The sequence below is a fragment of the Manis javanica genome, chromosome 13 (assembly GCF_040802235.1).
Source record: "Manis javanica isolate MJ-LG chromosome 13, MJ_LKY, whole genome shotgun sequence".
In the NCBI taxonomy this organism is placed as follows: Eukaryota; Metazoa; Chordata; class Mammalia; order Pholidota; family Manidae; genus Manis; species Manis javanica.
In genome coordinates this window covers 68,174,440-68,188,089 of record NC_133168.1, presented here as the reverse complement: position 1 = coordinate 68,188,089, position 13,650 = coordinate 68,174,440, and the positions used below count along the sequence as shown (strand labels likewise).

The 13,650-nt window shown below is 34.1% G+C and overlaps 1 protein-coding gene across 13 annotated transcripts in view; it reads left to right on the top strand.

The window, feature by feature from the left end:
- The window catches only part of SYNE1 (spectrin repeat containing nuclear envelope protein 1), a 418,491-nt gene that overhangs the window by 134,263 nt on the left and 270,578 nt on the right, over positions 1-13,650 (top strand). For all 13 annotated transcript variants that reach the window (XM_073219768.1, XM_073219776.1, XM_073219775.1 and 10 more), the window contains 7 exons: positions 320-488; positions 5,627-5,723; positions 6,435-6,637; positions 8,279-8,443; positions 8,886-9,038; positions 10,028-10,171; positions 12,417-12,590. In XM_073219768.1, the coding sequence (XP_073075869.1) occupies positions 320-488; positions 5,627-5,723; positions 6,435-6,637; positions 8,279-8,443; positions 8,886-9,038; positions 10,028-10,171; positions 12,417-12,590 (1,105 nt within the window). The remainder of the gene's footprint in view (positions 1-319; positions 489-5,626; positions 5,724-6,434; positions 6,638-8,278; positions 8,444-8,885; positions 9,039-10,027; positions 10,172-12,416; positions 12,591-13,650) is intronic.

Sequence of the window (13,650 nt, the reverse complement as noted above, 5' to 3'; positions counted from 1 at the left end):
AAATGGTTTCTTCAGAGGCTGTATTTTTATTCAGTACTGTGAGGAACATTATGTAATATTGCAAAAACAGCTTGTAAAAGAAACAGATGAGAGATATCTTGGCAGGGGAAAGAACCAAATCAGACTTTCATCAATTATGATTTGCCTGTAAACCCAGAGCTAGGAAAGGAATCAGATCTGATAATGGTCGATCTACCATAACAGAGTGTGGAGGACCTTGTGCCTGCATTATATATAGCGCTGACGTGTAACAGGTTAAGCAAGCCCCGTTCTGTTACTATTAGTTACAACCTGTAAATTCTCCGTGTTTTATTTCTAGGTTTCATTTTGTTTCCTCCACATCAGAGCTACACTTAATGAAAATGGAATTTCTAGAATTAAAGTACCGTCTGCTCTCACTGCTGGTTCTTGCAGAGTCAAAGCTGAAGTGTTGGATCATCAAGTATGGGAGGAGAGAGTCAGTGGAGCTGCTGCTTCAAAACTACGTTGTAAGTCTCCCCGGTGCGCGGACACAGAGATCAGAGCATGTAATACCTACCTGCCAGTTTTACCCAGCACTGTTATTTTTATCTTGAATTTAAACATGAAAGTACCACTGTGTTAAATGGATTTGATAGAAGTTTGTGATTTTTCACAACAATCTGAAATAGACAGACACTTGTGTTTTAAGAAATATAGAAAGGTTTGGCTGCATTGATCATATTGAACCACTGTGATAGGCTTTATTGTTTAAAAAAAAAAGTTTCTGCATTTTTATACCCACAACTTCGACTGTGAGCTCCCCATTGAAACTGAATTAAACTACTGAAAGATTATCTTTGTGTCTCTAAAATCCAATCACAAGTAGTTTGGAACAATTATAAATTTTCCTCATGGGAACGATATGTTCTTTTTAGCTTAGGTCCTGGATGTCTTTTCTATGATCATTTCCTAAGTTCGAGCTTCTTGTGTGCACCCAGGAAAAGTAAAATTTTGTCTTTGCATCTCTGTACCAACTTAATTTTTAAAGATTATCTCGTATTTTGGACTAGCCATATAGATAATCCTATATTTACATAGAATAGTAACCCTTCAAATGAATTAGGTTGTTCTGTAGCTAGTAGTTTCTATTTGCATGTAATTAGAGAATTATATTTAATAAGGGAAGTTTATTTCTAAGTGAAACATGCCCCCCCCAAATTTATTAGCAATACAAATTCGCTCACAAAATTAAAGTTAACAGAGCAACTCAGTTGTGTACTGTTCCATTTATGTGTGATCACAAATTCTAAATGATAAATTAATAAATTTAAAATATAAGTCCATCTATCACCTGACTCTTCACAGTGGCTCTGTAACTGATATGAATGAACACATATTGGAACCATATCTTTACTGGGGCATCCTAGAACTGGAATATATTTTACTACATTTTAATTACTTTTTCTACTTTCTAATTACTTTTTCTAAGTGGTTACTGAACAACATGCATTTTTGAAAAGGTTTAACAGGTTTACAGTAAAATCTTTCTCTCGGTTGGCTACAATTGTCAAAATATGCAAATCCTGTCGTGATATATTCCCTTAATCATTTTTAATTATTTTGGAAAGTAATGAAAAATGTCATTTTCTAAGTTCAAACAATTATATTAGTCCTTTAAATATTAAATACAGATTTGCATTTATATTTTTGGGTTTAGTCACGTCAGATGATACAATGTGAGCACAGTAGGTAATTATGCAGGAACTGTCTTTGTTCCAGCTATTTAAGGACAGCCAATCAGATTGAAATGCCTAATAGGACTGTTCCACCAGGTTAATGTTCCAACACAATGATGTTAGTAATTCTCTTTGAACTTCTCAAGTAAAGGATATCTAAGTAGAGAGTTGTTATTAATAATTAAAAAAAACACACACGATACTTTCTGCCTACTCCATAAAGAGAAGTTCACAAAGCTGCTAATTTTAACCTGCTTCATAATTTTCAAAATTATTTCTAAAATTGCTAATTACTCTATAAATATAGTAGTAAGTTTTAATAAATATTTCTTAATATTCTTATTTCTGGTAAAAAATATTTATTGCTCATACTTCTTTTCTAAAAAGAGCTTTAAGATATTTTTGGTTTAATAGTTTTAATAACTGTGATATATTGTTTCCCATGCACCAACTGTTGTACATGTGTCCCTTTCATCCCAAAGAGGGCCTGTGGGCTGGGTTTTTCACACTGTTTCACTGAGGAAAGGGAGCCTTTGAATGCTCAAGTCACATGCTCCCCATGGCCCCTTTGGTAAGAAGTATAATCCGGATTTGAATCCACAGCTTTCTGAACCAAAAAGTCTTTGTGCTTAAGTATTGAACTTTACTATACAACAAAACTGACTGTGAAAAAATTCCTTCCTTAACTTGAAAAACCATATCATTCAAATGATCTCTTGAAGATCAGTGAACTAAACAATAGCTTGCATACGTATTAGTTCCATTTACTGTCAGCCCATTATTTGACAGTATTTTATAGCTACATACTCTAGCCTGATAGGTGTTATTATTTTTGTCACTGACTTCATAGCACTGGGGCCAGGGGTGGGGGTGAGGTGGGGGAGATGCAGCCTGCCCACCAGTCATGTAAAAGGATGTTGAATCTTGGCTTAGTTGTACTACTGATGACCGCTTTTTCTTGAAGACTTAGTCTTTCCCAAAATTTTAATACTAATAAAAGAATAATAGGGATTTTTCTAAAGGACAAAGATGGGTCCATACTGTTTTCCTTCTATCTTACACCCCATAGAACTCCTCTCATCTTTTACAAGTTTGAGGGAAATCATTTTCTTTAGAATTAGACTATTTCAAAGAGCCTGAAGACTTTCAAATAGAATCATAAATCAGTTTCTTAAATATAGTCCTTTGCTTGGTTTCTAAAAAAATTAATTGTAATGAGCCATATGCTGCCATATCATCTAATAGCCAAAGTAATGTTCAGGATGTAAAAGTTCCATAATTATCTTTTTCTTCATCTGAATTCTCAATTTGGTCCTATTCATCTTTTCCAAAAAAACAAATGATTCATTTTTTAATGGGTTAGAGAATTAGAGATTGTGCTTCCTTCTTACTTCATTTACTGGGCACTCAGGTTTGCAACTGCCAGATGCTTAAGGAATTCTTGGGAAAGGCTCCACAAATGCCTGTTGATTAATACTTATGCCATATGCTTACTGACAAGAGACTCTATACAGTAACGTAAATCAGGATAATTGGTCTGGTTCTTGTTGTCGAAACTGTTCTTGACATGACCATGTTTGTCAATAGAGGCTCTAGTTTTACTAGGAAAGACATAGGATGACATTTCATTCTTTCTCATAAAGAAAAGAAGAGCTCTTGGAACTGTGGACTATGTGAATGAAAAACAAGTAATATAAACATTTGTTTTATTATTTGTGGTTATTTTATGAATGTAAATAGTTAAATCTAATGTAACTGCTCCTCAGAGGTACTTTTTAAATCTTGAATTGTCCGGTTTAACTCCATTCAAGTGAAACTGATGAACTTTTTATTTATTTTGTGAGAATAGAAATTCAGTCTCTTCCACTAACACTTTGAATTTAGTGGCATAAAGAGGTATCTGATTTTTCTTGAAGTGCCATCAACTTTGAAAGTCCTCCACTAACAGGGCTTATTTGTGGAACTTTATTTCCAAAAGTAAGCCTTATTTTTAAAGAACTAAATGAATCCTGTTGTTATTTTAAAAACCCATTTGTGCTTACTTTTGTACCTTTCTGAGAGACAGTGTCTAGAAAGCTCACAGTAAAAAGATTTAGCATTCCTCCCACTAAAGGGATTCTAATAGACAAAATAATTCATATTATTAAATGGATTTAGTTTTTACACAGAAAGAAAAAACCTGAATGAATGAAACAACTGAAAGATAACAAATGAAGTATCTTCCTGCAAAAATTAATTACCTAATCTTCCTAATAGGAAAGCTCAAAAGTAATGAATCCCTACAATGTTTATAATACTCTTAAAACATCTTCCCGCCCTCCCCCCCCTTGGACCAAACATTGAACTGAAAATAAACTTTTCTCTCTTGCTCATCTTTAATTAGTTTGTAAACTACTCTAGTAAAAGCATAGTTAAGTCTTTCTATTCAGTATGAGCTCTATTGCCATTTCTTTGACCCCTAGAACAATTGTTTTCCTATTAGCTTCTTTTAATTTGTGCCAAAACTAAATGGAGACTTTTTTAAACTTTACCAAATGTATTCACTTTTTCAATTTCCTACAGTGTTTTTTACTTAGGTGTGATATTCCTCTTTTGATCAAATCATGACTTGTTTATTTGGTTAAATTATACAAAATTTAAATTACAGTAAATTATTCTTTACCCAACTGGGGAAGAGGGAAGGTTAAGGGAGTAGAACAAAGGCTAAATAATGAATTTACCAAACTACTATTGTCTTACTTCATTCTCAAACAAAAATAGTACAGCCCATTCAAGTTGTTGAATAAAGTATTCATCATGGAACCCCTGATTCCAGGCAACTCACAGCTTTCTCTATTTACAATATCCCTGAAGAACAGTTAACATATAAGTAAAATGCTTTGTAAGCATAAAAGGATATGAAATGTATTACACACATAATTTTTAAAATGTTATCTTGAAACATGGTAGACATTTGTAGATAAAATCTAGGTAGGAATGTCTATGAAATTGCTGTATGGTAGCTTTGCATCTGCACCCAGGAATTCTGCATTTCTGTATTAGGCATTCATCAGTGCACTATACAGGGCTTCAGCTGGTTTCTAAAGGCTAATTTTGCATTTTTATCATAGTGACACTTCTCAAGTATTTTAGAGGGTTCAAATCATAGCAACTGATTATGCTATTAAAAAAATTAAAGAGCCTTTGGTGATAATGTTGTTAATTATAATTGCATTAATTTTCTGCTTTAGAGAAATAGGATTACTCTTTGAAACAGGATTTATTTCATATTTCCTGGAGTTAACAATAACAAAACTTACTTAAGGATTTCTTGTGTGTGTGAAATTTTATAGTCTTCCTTTGCTAGTGTAAATTATATACAGATATAAATATAATCTCTTATCTGTAATTTTATGCTTGGTAACAGAAATATGAGACCATGGATAACATGGATGGAATATGTGATTATTTAAAATTTTTGTGCTTACTTTTTATTTTAAAGAAAGTGTTTCTGTGCTGTATCATTAATTTATAATCTAAAGTCCCTCAGAGCCATCATTCACCTGAATTAATGTTCAAAGAGCAATAGAATCCCACAGCTAAAACACGGTGGGACACTTTAAAATGTTCTTCCAAATGTAGTGCTTTCTAAATGTTAGTCCCAGGTTCTCTGGAGAAACTTCTTTTTCTTCTGCAAATCAGTCCTTGTTTGGAGAAGAAATAGAATATTTTCTCAATAATGCCAAGTTAGAATTAAAAGTGTGGAATCAATTTATATTCTCAGAATAATCAGGTTACTTGTGGTAGTTGAATTAATTTGATGTTTTTAGGAAGAGTAAGATGGGTACACTTGGGGAAAATGTCCATACACCTCTACTGAAGAAAATTGACTTTGGCATTTCTACAGAAATCTAGAGTTTGCCATCTTCTCATTGTTCCCCCTTTCCTAGTCTTTTATAGAAAACAGCAAATTCTTTGAACAGTATGAAGTGACATACCAGATCTTGAAACAGACGGCTGAGATGTATGTCAAAGCTGATGGTTCAGGTAAAACATGTGACAGAATTTCTTGCACTGTTGAATTCAGTATAATTTAGAAACTACAGGATTCTGTGTGATTGAATCATTTTTTCTCTGCAGACTCTTTGTGTGACCATGCCATTGGCCTGAAGAGCACATGTTAGACTGAGCCCCCTTGACTTTGTACAGTGCCTTACCTGTATAATCATACTATGTGTGTGTGATCTGACGCAGAGCAAAATAAGCATTCACTTTCTAAACTGCAATTTTCTAATTTATTTCAATTATGAGGCTTAAGCGTAAAAAGAAATGGACTAAATAGATTATTATAATCAAGTCAGTGAAACCTTACTTTAGTGTCAAGACACAGGTTGTAAAATGTTTGTTTCAGTTTGTTAATATGTCTGTCATATTTACTGAAAATGAACTGTAGCATTTGTGACTGATACATGTGTCCATCTATTTGAGTGCATATTAAATGTCAACAAATATATGTGTCCCTTATTGTAACCTAGTTAGCAGGAATTTTTAAAATATTATCATCTTTAATCTTGATAACTACCTGTGGATAAGATATAACATATTTCCAGAATTTGCTAAATGAAATTCTAACATTGCATCTGTTAACTTTATAATCTAAAGAATAATAAATGCACACCAGTGTATAGACCATAGAGAAAATGATATGGTGGTGTTAAAATATGAAATAAGGATTATAATTTGTTTTACCTGTTTCAGTGGAAGAGGCTGAGAATGTGATGAAATTCATGAATGAAACCACCGCACAATGGAGGAACCTCTCAGTAGAAGTTAGGAGTGTGAGGAGCATGCTGGAAGAAGTAATTGCTAACTGGGACCGATACGGCAATACTGTGGCCAGTCTTCAGGCCTGGCTAGAGGATGCTGAAAAAATGCTAAATCAATCAGAACATGCCAAAAAGGTAAGATTGCTTCTTACCAACGGAAACAGGTACATGCACATTTAGACATGAGACTTTTTACAGCATAGTTCTCTACGGAGAGCCATATATTTGCAAAAATGACTCAAGAATCCCGACTTTGCCTGAAAAGTTGTATTTTCAGGTTAGTAATAAATTATTTTAGGCCAATAAATACACTGATTTGTAGAAGTTATTTTACAAGAGTTTCCTATCAAATTCAGGGTTTCACTTTTGTATTCAGATTAGTAACTGATGGAGGGGCGTCCAAGCCCAATGGGCAGCAGATGGCGCTATACTCACAATGCAGTCCTCGTAAAGAGCAGGTCTACGGCCCTGCCTCTGTGGATTTCCTAATTTAAGAGGGTGAAACCAGCTTTGGCTAGGACAGTACCGAGTCTATGTGATGACCAGTTGAACAACCAAGTCATCACATTTTTGTCTCTTTGGATATTCGTTTTTGGATTTTATCAACCCTCAGTCAAGGGTCTTATTCTGGTTAGGAATGATGTTTTTCCTCTGGTTACAGGTATGTATGTGTGTTTCCAGGTGGTACTATTTTGCTTTAAGATCACTCGCATTAAAATATCACTCATGGACTGATTTCTGTGTATATACTTCTTAATGGGAACCTGGGGTTTTCCCATGAAAAATCAATTTATATACGATATTAAAATGCCAGGCTCTCATTAGGAAGTATATAGTAAGTACATTAGAACTACGGCTTGCCCTCAAGATTGGTTGCATAAGTAAATGTATAATATTTAAATGTTTCACTATTCTGTATTTCATACAGATAAAATATTCTTCTGTAGCTGAGGCTGACAAGAATTATATACCTAGATTTTGGATTTTCTGATTAGACCAGCAGTACCCTAGTCGCTGTTAACATCACCCAAGGGAATATACCCACCAGAAACAGAAGCATTCTCATCTATTTATGTAGGAAGTCCTCCCACACATGGCTGATGAAGTGGATTCTTGAATTATCTTTGGTATCCTTGGCTTCACTGTTTACGCACATGCATTTAGCTTGAAATCAAGTGTAACTGCTTCATTGCCGAGTATATAATCTTTAACAAGTAAGGAAGGATGCTTTGTAAGTGTTCTTGGCCTGGATATTAAATTTTTGAAATTTTTCCTTCAATGGTTTATCTCCATGATTATAGATTATCTTGATATACTATATTCAGATTTTAAAATTAAAAATAACAGTTCAAAAGTTGGCTTAAAAATTTGGGGCAAAGCTATATATTTCCTTAAAATATTGTATCTTCTATATGGCCCTGACACTGGCATTTACTACCCTGAAGACTAGGTACAAGTCCTTTTCACTCACTAGAAATTCAGCTTTTTCTTTTGTAAAGAAGGAATAACAGAAAATGACCATCATGTTTTGCTTCCTAAAAAGAAGTTCAGTGAAAAGTTTTGCTATAGATGTTCCTATAAGAAGAACTCAGCATTTCGAATTCCTAATTTAGAACCTCTTTATTGAAAATTTTGCATTGTGAAAGAGATTTAGGATTCACCTCAAGATCTGCACAAGTTTTAGAACAAAGATATTTCTCTTAGTCTGGTCACTTTCACATCATTTATTAATTTGGGGCTTATGGTTTACAATAATGTGTTCTGTTTATCGTTTAGGATTTTTTTCGCAATTTGCCTCATTGGATACAGCAGCACGCTGCCATGAATGATGCTGGCAATTTTCTAATTGAAACATGTGATGAGGTTGTTTCCCGTGATCTTAAACAGCAATTACTGTTGCTAAATGGGAGATGGAGGGAGTTGTTTATGGAAGTCAAGCAAGTATGTCTTTCAAATCTATATACGCTTAGAACATACATGTGTTATAAATGTTGTGATAAACAGTCTGTTTAAGGACAGTTTTATTGTTATAGTGCTTATTCAGGCAGAGTACAGATATTTTTAGAACTGTTATGTTTATGTTTGATTATTCTTTCACATTTATAACAGAGGAACATTATGGAAATATACTTTGATTAAAGATGGTTATTGACATATGGGGACCTGCTAATATGGAATGACTCATGTTTCCAATCATAATTCTTTGCTTTATGCTGGCTCCCTTTTTCCTTTCACAGTAATTGGATTTATACCAAGTGTATTGGAAATTAGAGTTTTTCTTACCATGGAACAAATCCAGAGAGTTATGTGGAAGTGACGGCTACTGACTTCCACAGTCTTGGGTCAATGATTTTCAATGTTCCTTCCTCCCTTTTCTTAACAGTATGCTCGAGCTGATGAGATGGATAGAATGAAAAAAGAATACACAGATTGTGTTACTACCCTGTCTGATTTTGCAACTGAAGCCCATAGGAAACTTTCTGAACCCTTAGAAGTCTCTTTTCTTAATGTTAAGTTACTAATTCAAGACTTGGAGGTAAGGGGTTTCTGGACCATAAAGTGAAAAACCTGTTCTATTGTGAAAAGAAAGATCAGTAAAGTTTCTCAGATCATTGCAAAGCTTTTTTGAGATCTTGGCATCATTTTGATATGTGTGCATATCCTGATTTGCACCTAAAATTTTTTTTAAATCTATTTGAATTTTTTAAAGATATGTTTTCACCATGGAGTAGCTTCAAAATAATTTTTTAATTCAGAATTTTTTTCTATAACAAAATTATTACGTACTAGAAGAAAATGTATCTATAGATAACACATGTACATAAATGCCAACTGTAAGGGATTTACTAAATGATTTGTGCAACTTGTATATTCTGAATACCCTGCAGCTCTCAAAAATGAAGCAGTGGGAGAATATTTAAGGACATGGAAAGCTTTTCTAATCACTATTAAGTGAGAAAAGCAAAAAAAAATATCCTTTTTTTTTTGTAAAAATAAAAATGGGTATAAACACACACAGGAAAAAAACATTAATGATGTAATTGGTTATTGGCTGTGGTTATCACTATGTGAGAAGACTGTAAGCAGTTTAAGTTTTCTTTTTCTTATCTCTGTATCATAAATGTTCTACAATGTCATGTTATTTTTATAAAGAAAAAGTAAATTGTTCAATTTTTAAAATCAGAGAAATTGCCTCAAATGGTTAACATGAATTTACCTGATAAAATGTTTACATACTACATTAACACATATATTATGGAAATGTAAAGATTATTCCAACTTATCTTTATGTGAATTTAAGGATTTATGGTTACTTTTAAAGGAAAGATTTTACTTATTTCTGATATTATCAATATGTAATATATGCATAATGAAGGAAAACAATAACTAGAATCTGCAAAAGTCTATTATAAGTAATAGAAATTCATACAGTGCATGTTGATTTTTGTGCAGCCTTCTGTGGAATCCTGAAATTAGAAGGAAATGTACCATGTGTTAATTTAGCCATTTCAATGATTCATGCAGGATATTGAGCAGAGGGTGCCAGTAATGGACGCTCAATACAAGATGATTACAAAGACAGCGCACCTCATTACCAAAGAGAGCTCCCAAGAAGAAGCTAATGAAATGTTTGCAACCATGTCTGGGCTCAAAGAGCAGCTAACCAAGGTGGGAGAACACTTAAATGCACCCCACATGGTGCCTGACCACAGCTTCAGTTTGCTTATACCTTCTCTGTCACCCAAAGGCAAACTGTTTACCCCTTAACAGATCATAGTTTTGTTTTTTATCGGGATTCCTGATTTAGGAACTTTGTTATTTAGTAACACCTAAAAAAATGAAACAATGAGCTAATGCCAAGTATTACCTCTGTTAATTTAAAGTACTAGTAGCTGTCTTTTAATAAAAAGGCCTTCTCTTGGTGGTCTAGAGGGTTGTTCAAATGTGATGAAACAAAGGGACAGAGAAGAAGAAAAGGAGGGGAAATGAGGAAGAAGAGATCATATATTTGAATAAGAAAGAATTTTTAAATGCCCTTGTATTGAGATTTATTTGACATACTTTTATTCTAAGATTACTTATTTTCTGTTCACATAGCCACAATGCAATGGAAATTCTGCTCTCTTCAGCTCACCTTGGATGTAAGGTTACTCCTGTGCAGGGAATTCAATGAATATCAAACTTTAGCTGTAAACCTTTTTTAAACCTATTGAGGAATTTTCCTTGAGAGCTTTGAAAGTTACATTGGGTATTTTTTTTATTTTTAATCTATCTCAAGTTGAGTTTTATGAACAGGTATTGTTTGCAAAGTCCACTTAAGTTGGGTAATTAATTCCTGGTTAAAGAAAGGAGTGATTATATAAATGAATAAAAAGCTTTGTAATTAATTGAAAAACAAGAAAAGAATGCAGAAAAACCTATTAATTGGAAGAGAAAAAGTAGTAAGAGAAAAAGTCTGTGTGAAATCAGCAGTGGAGAATTAAGAAAGAGAAATAATGAAATAGGTGAAAACAGGAAATGATGGTGATGAAAAAAGAAAAATTCATTTGTCAAACTGGTATATATTGGAATCTTAATTTTTTCTCTTTTATTTTAACATTCAGAGTAAGGCTATTTATAAAGATTGGGTACAATTCGGTGTCAACTCTATCAACTCGGTAACCTTGACGCAGCTTTCTGAGCCGTATCTTGGGTTTGCACATCTTAGCTGGGCCGGGGTTCGTGATTGAGGGCATCTTTTGAGAAGGCAAATTCTATTGTTAGCCACATCTAAATCATTATGCTTTTTTTTTTACTGCTGCTTCAGATGTAGCATTTTGGTAAAATTTCTACCATCTCCAGGTGAGATTTATAGAGCACACTGATTTTTATACATGTTGGCAGATACTCTTCATTTTGTTGAGAATAATTTTAGCAGAGCCTTGCTACTGTAGGTCAGCCACGTTTTTTTAATGAGTCTGTCCTTTAGGTAATGTCTCCATGAATATGGGAATGTTCATAATTTAAGGAAAAAAAGGAATGGTCTACTAACAGGTACTCAGTTTCCTTTCCTTGTATCCCAAAAGTACTAATGATACTTGGGGAGAAACTTGATATAAAATGAGAAGGGGCAGGAAATTCTTAGAGAATTCTTAGAGAAACTTGATGTAAAATATCCGGGTTCCAGCATAAAGATGAGAAGGCAGGTAATGGAGCTCTTGATCTCCAGGAGCTTATGACCTCAGCTTGAAGATAAAGATGATACAGGAGTAGGAAGTAACAAGCTTTTTTCTTTTTTTAAAGAATAGCTGGGACAGTTCAGACTAGAAAGACATCCCCTAGGGCGGGAGGGAACCTACGTGAGTAAGTTGGTACATGACATGCGGGCTTGGGATGAGTAGGTCTTTGATAGGCACAGAGTTAGTGGGAGGTAGGAATGCACAAGTTCTGTCGGGGAAGAATGACGCAACAGGATTGTGAGTTTATCTACAGCTAAGCATTCAAGGGCTGGAGTTCTTGGAAATTAAGTTGGAAAATATAGGTTAGTTTAGATAACATAATTCATGACTCTCTTGGGTTTGATTTTGAGGCCAAAGTAAAGATGGGGTGTACGGTCTAGGAAGTAGGCTTTGATGCCATCTGGCTCACTAACAGCATCATTTAGATGGGAAAGTGCTTTCCAGATGGTCGGTGTAGATGAATTTTCATGAGAAAACTCTGTAGCATTGAGTTGTTTCAGCGGTATAATAGCACAGTTTTTTACATCAAAATGTAACAATACATAGGGAATATGATTAAAGAAATGTCTTTGGAGATCTGTAAGCAACAAATGATGAAATCACTCAAGAAAATGTTCCTGAGCACTGTGCACAGATCCCTGAGCTTGTGGTAATGAATGACCTTTCACGGAATTTTTGTCTTTGTATTTTTAAAGGTCAAAGAATGTTCCTCCCCACTCCTTTGTGAGTCTCAGCAGCTGTTGATACCTTTGGAGGAATTAGAAAAGCAGATGACCTTCTTTTATGACTCACTTGGGAAAATCAATGAAATTTTAACCATTCTGGAGCGTGAGGCACAATCTAGCACTCTTTTTAAACAAAAAAATCAGGTAAGGACAAGTCCCCTTCATGACAGCTATTTTAAAGCATGTATAATGAGATGGAGGCATCACTCATGGTGACAGAAGTTCAGTTAGGACAAGAAACACTTTTCTAGCACAGTATTGGAAACTCAAATCAAAAATACATGCCTTGTCCAAAGATGAAAACCTGTCCACTATAGATAAAAGTTGTTTTCAATGTGTAGATACAATTTTTATAAATGTAGGCATATATATAAATAAATACCTTCTGTTTTTATCTAGTGTCTATAATCTGTGTTTTATGACATTTCTTCTTTGCCTGTAGGACTAGGTCTTTTCACACAGCCATAAAATCCTGAAAATATGTTTGGTGTGCTAATCACTTTTCTTTGTCTCACTTTTAGTAAGTAGATCTTTACGCAGAACAGCCTCCTACTGAGTGTTGCATTTAACTGGCTGACTTAGTTGGCTTATTATAAATGAACGTATCCATCAAAAGAGGGTGAAATTAATGGGCAAAAGGCCTGCCACTGCATTAGTTGACATAGATTCATGGAAGGAAAGCAGCACCACTCAACAGAAAGAGCAGAGAGTATCTGAAGGGGGTCAGACAGGTACTCAGATCTTAGTCTGATACAGCCAAGGACAAAGCCTTGATTAGCTTTTTTTTCCTTACCTTAAAATGGAGACAATAATACCTAAACTGAGAGCTTATTGTGGAGGTTATATTAGATATTCTATAATGTGACTGACACACCATAGCACATAGTAGGTACTCTGTAATTGGTAGCAGTTCATTGTTATAGTTATTGATAGTAAAGCCATAATGATTATACCACTAAACCTCATTCTAGTGGGTTCGCATCATACTGGATAAAGATTAGTTTTCATTTTGAGTCATTGTGCCATTTCTTACCTTCCTGAATTGCTATAAATTGCCATCAAAGAATCCTTCCACAATCAAAATATTTCTAATAATAATACATATTAATAATACTTAATAGTATCTTTTTAACCTTTTTACCTAGTAAATTTTCAGGAGGAAAAAGTATGTCCTCCTTCTGTTTTGCCAAAACAAAACAGAATC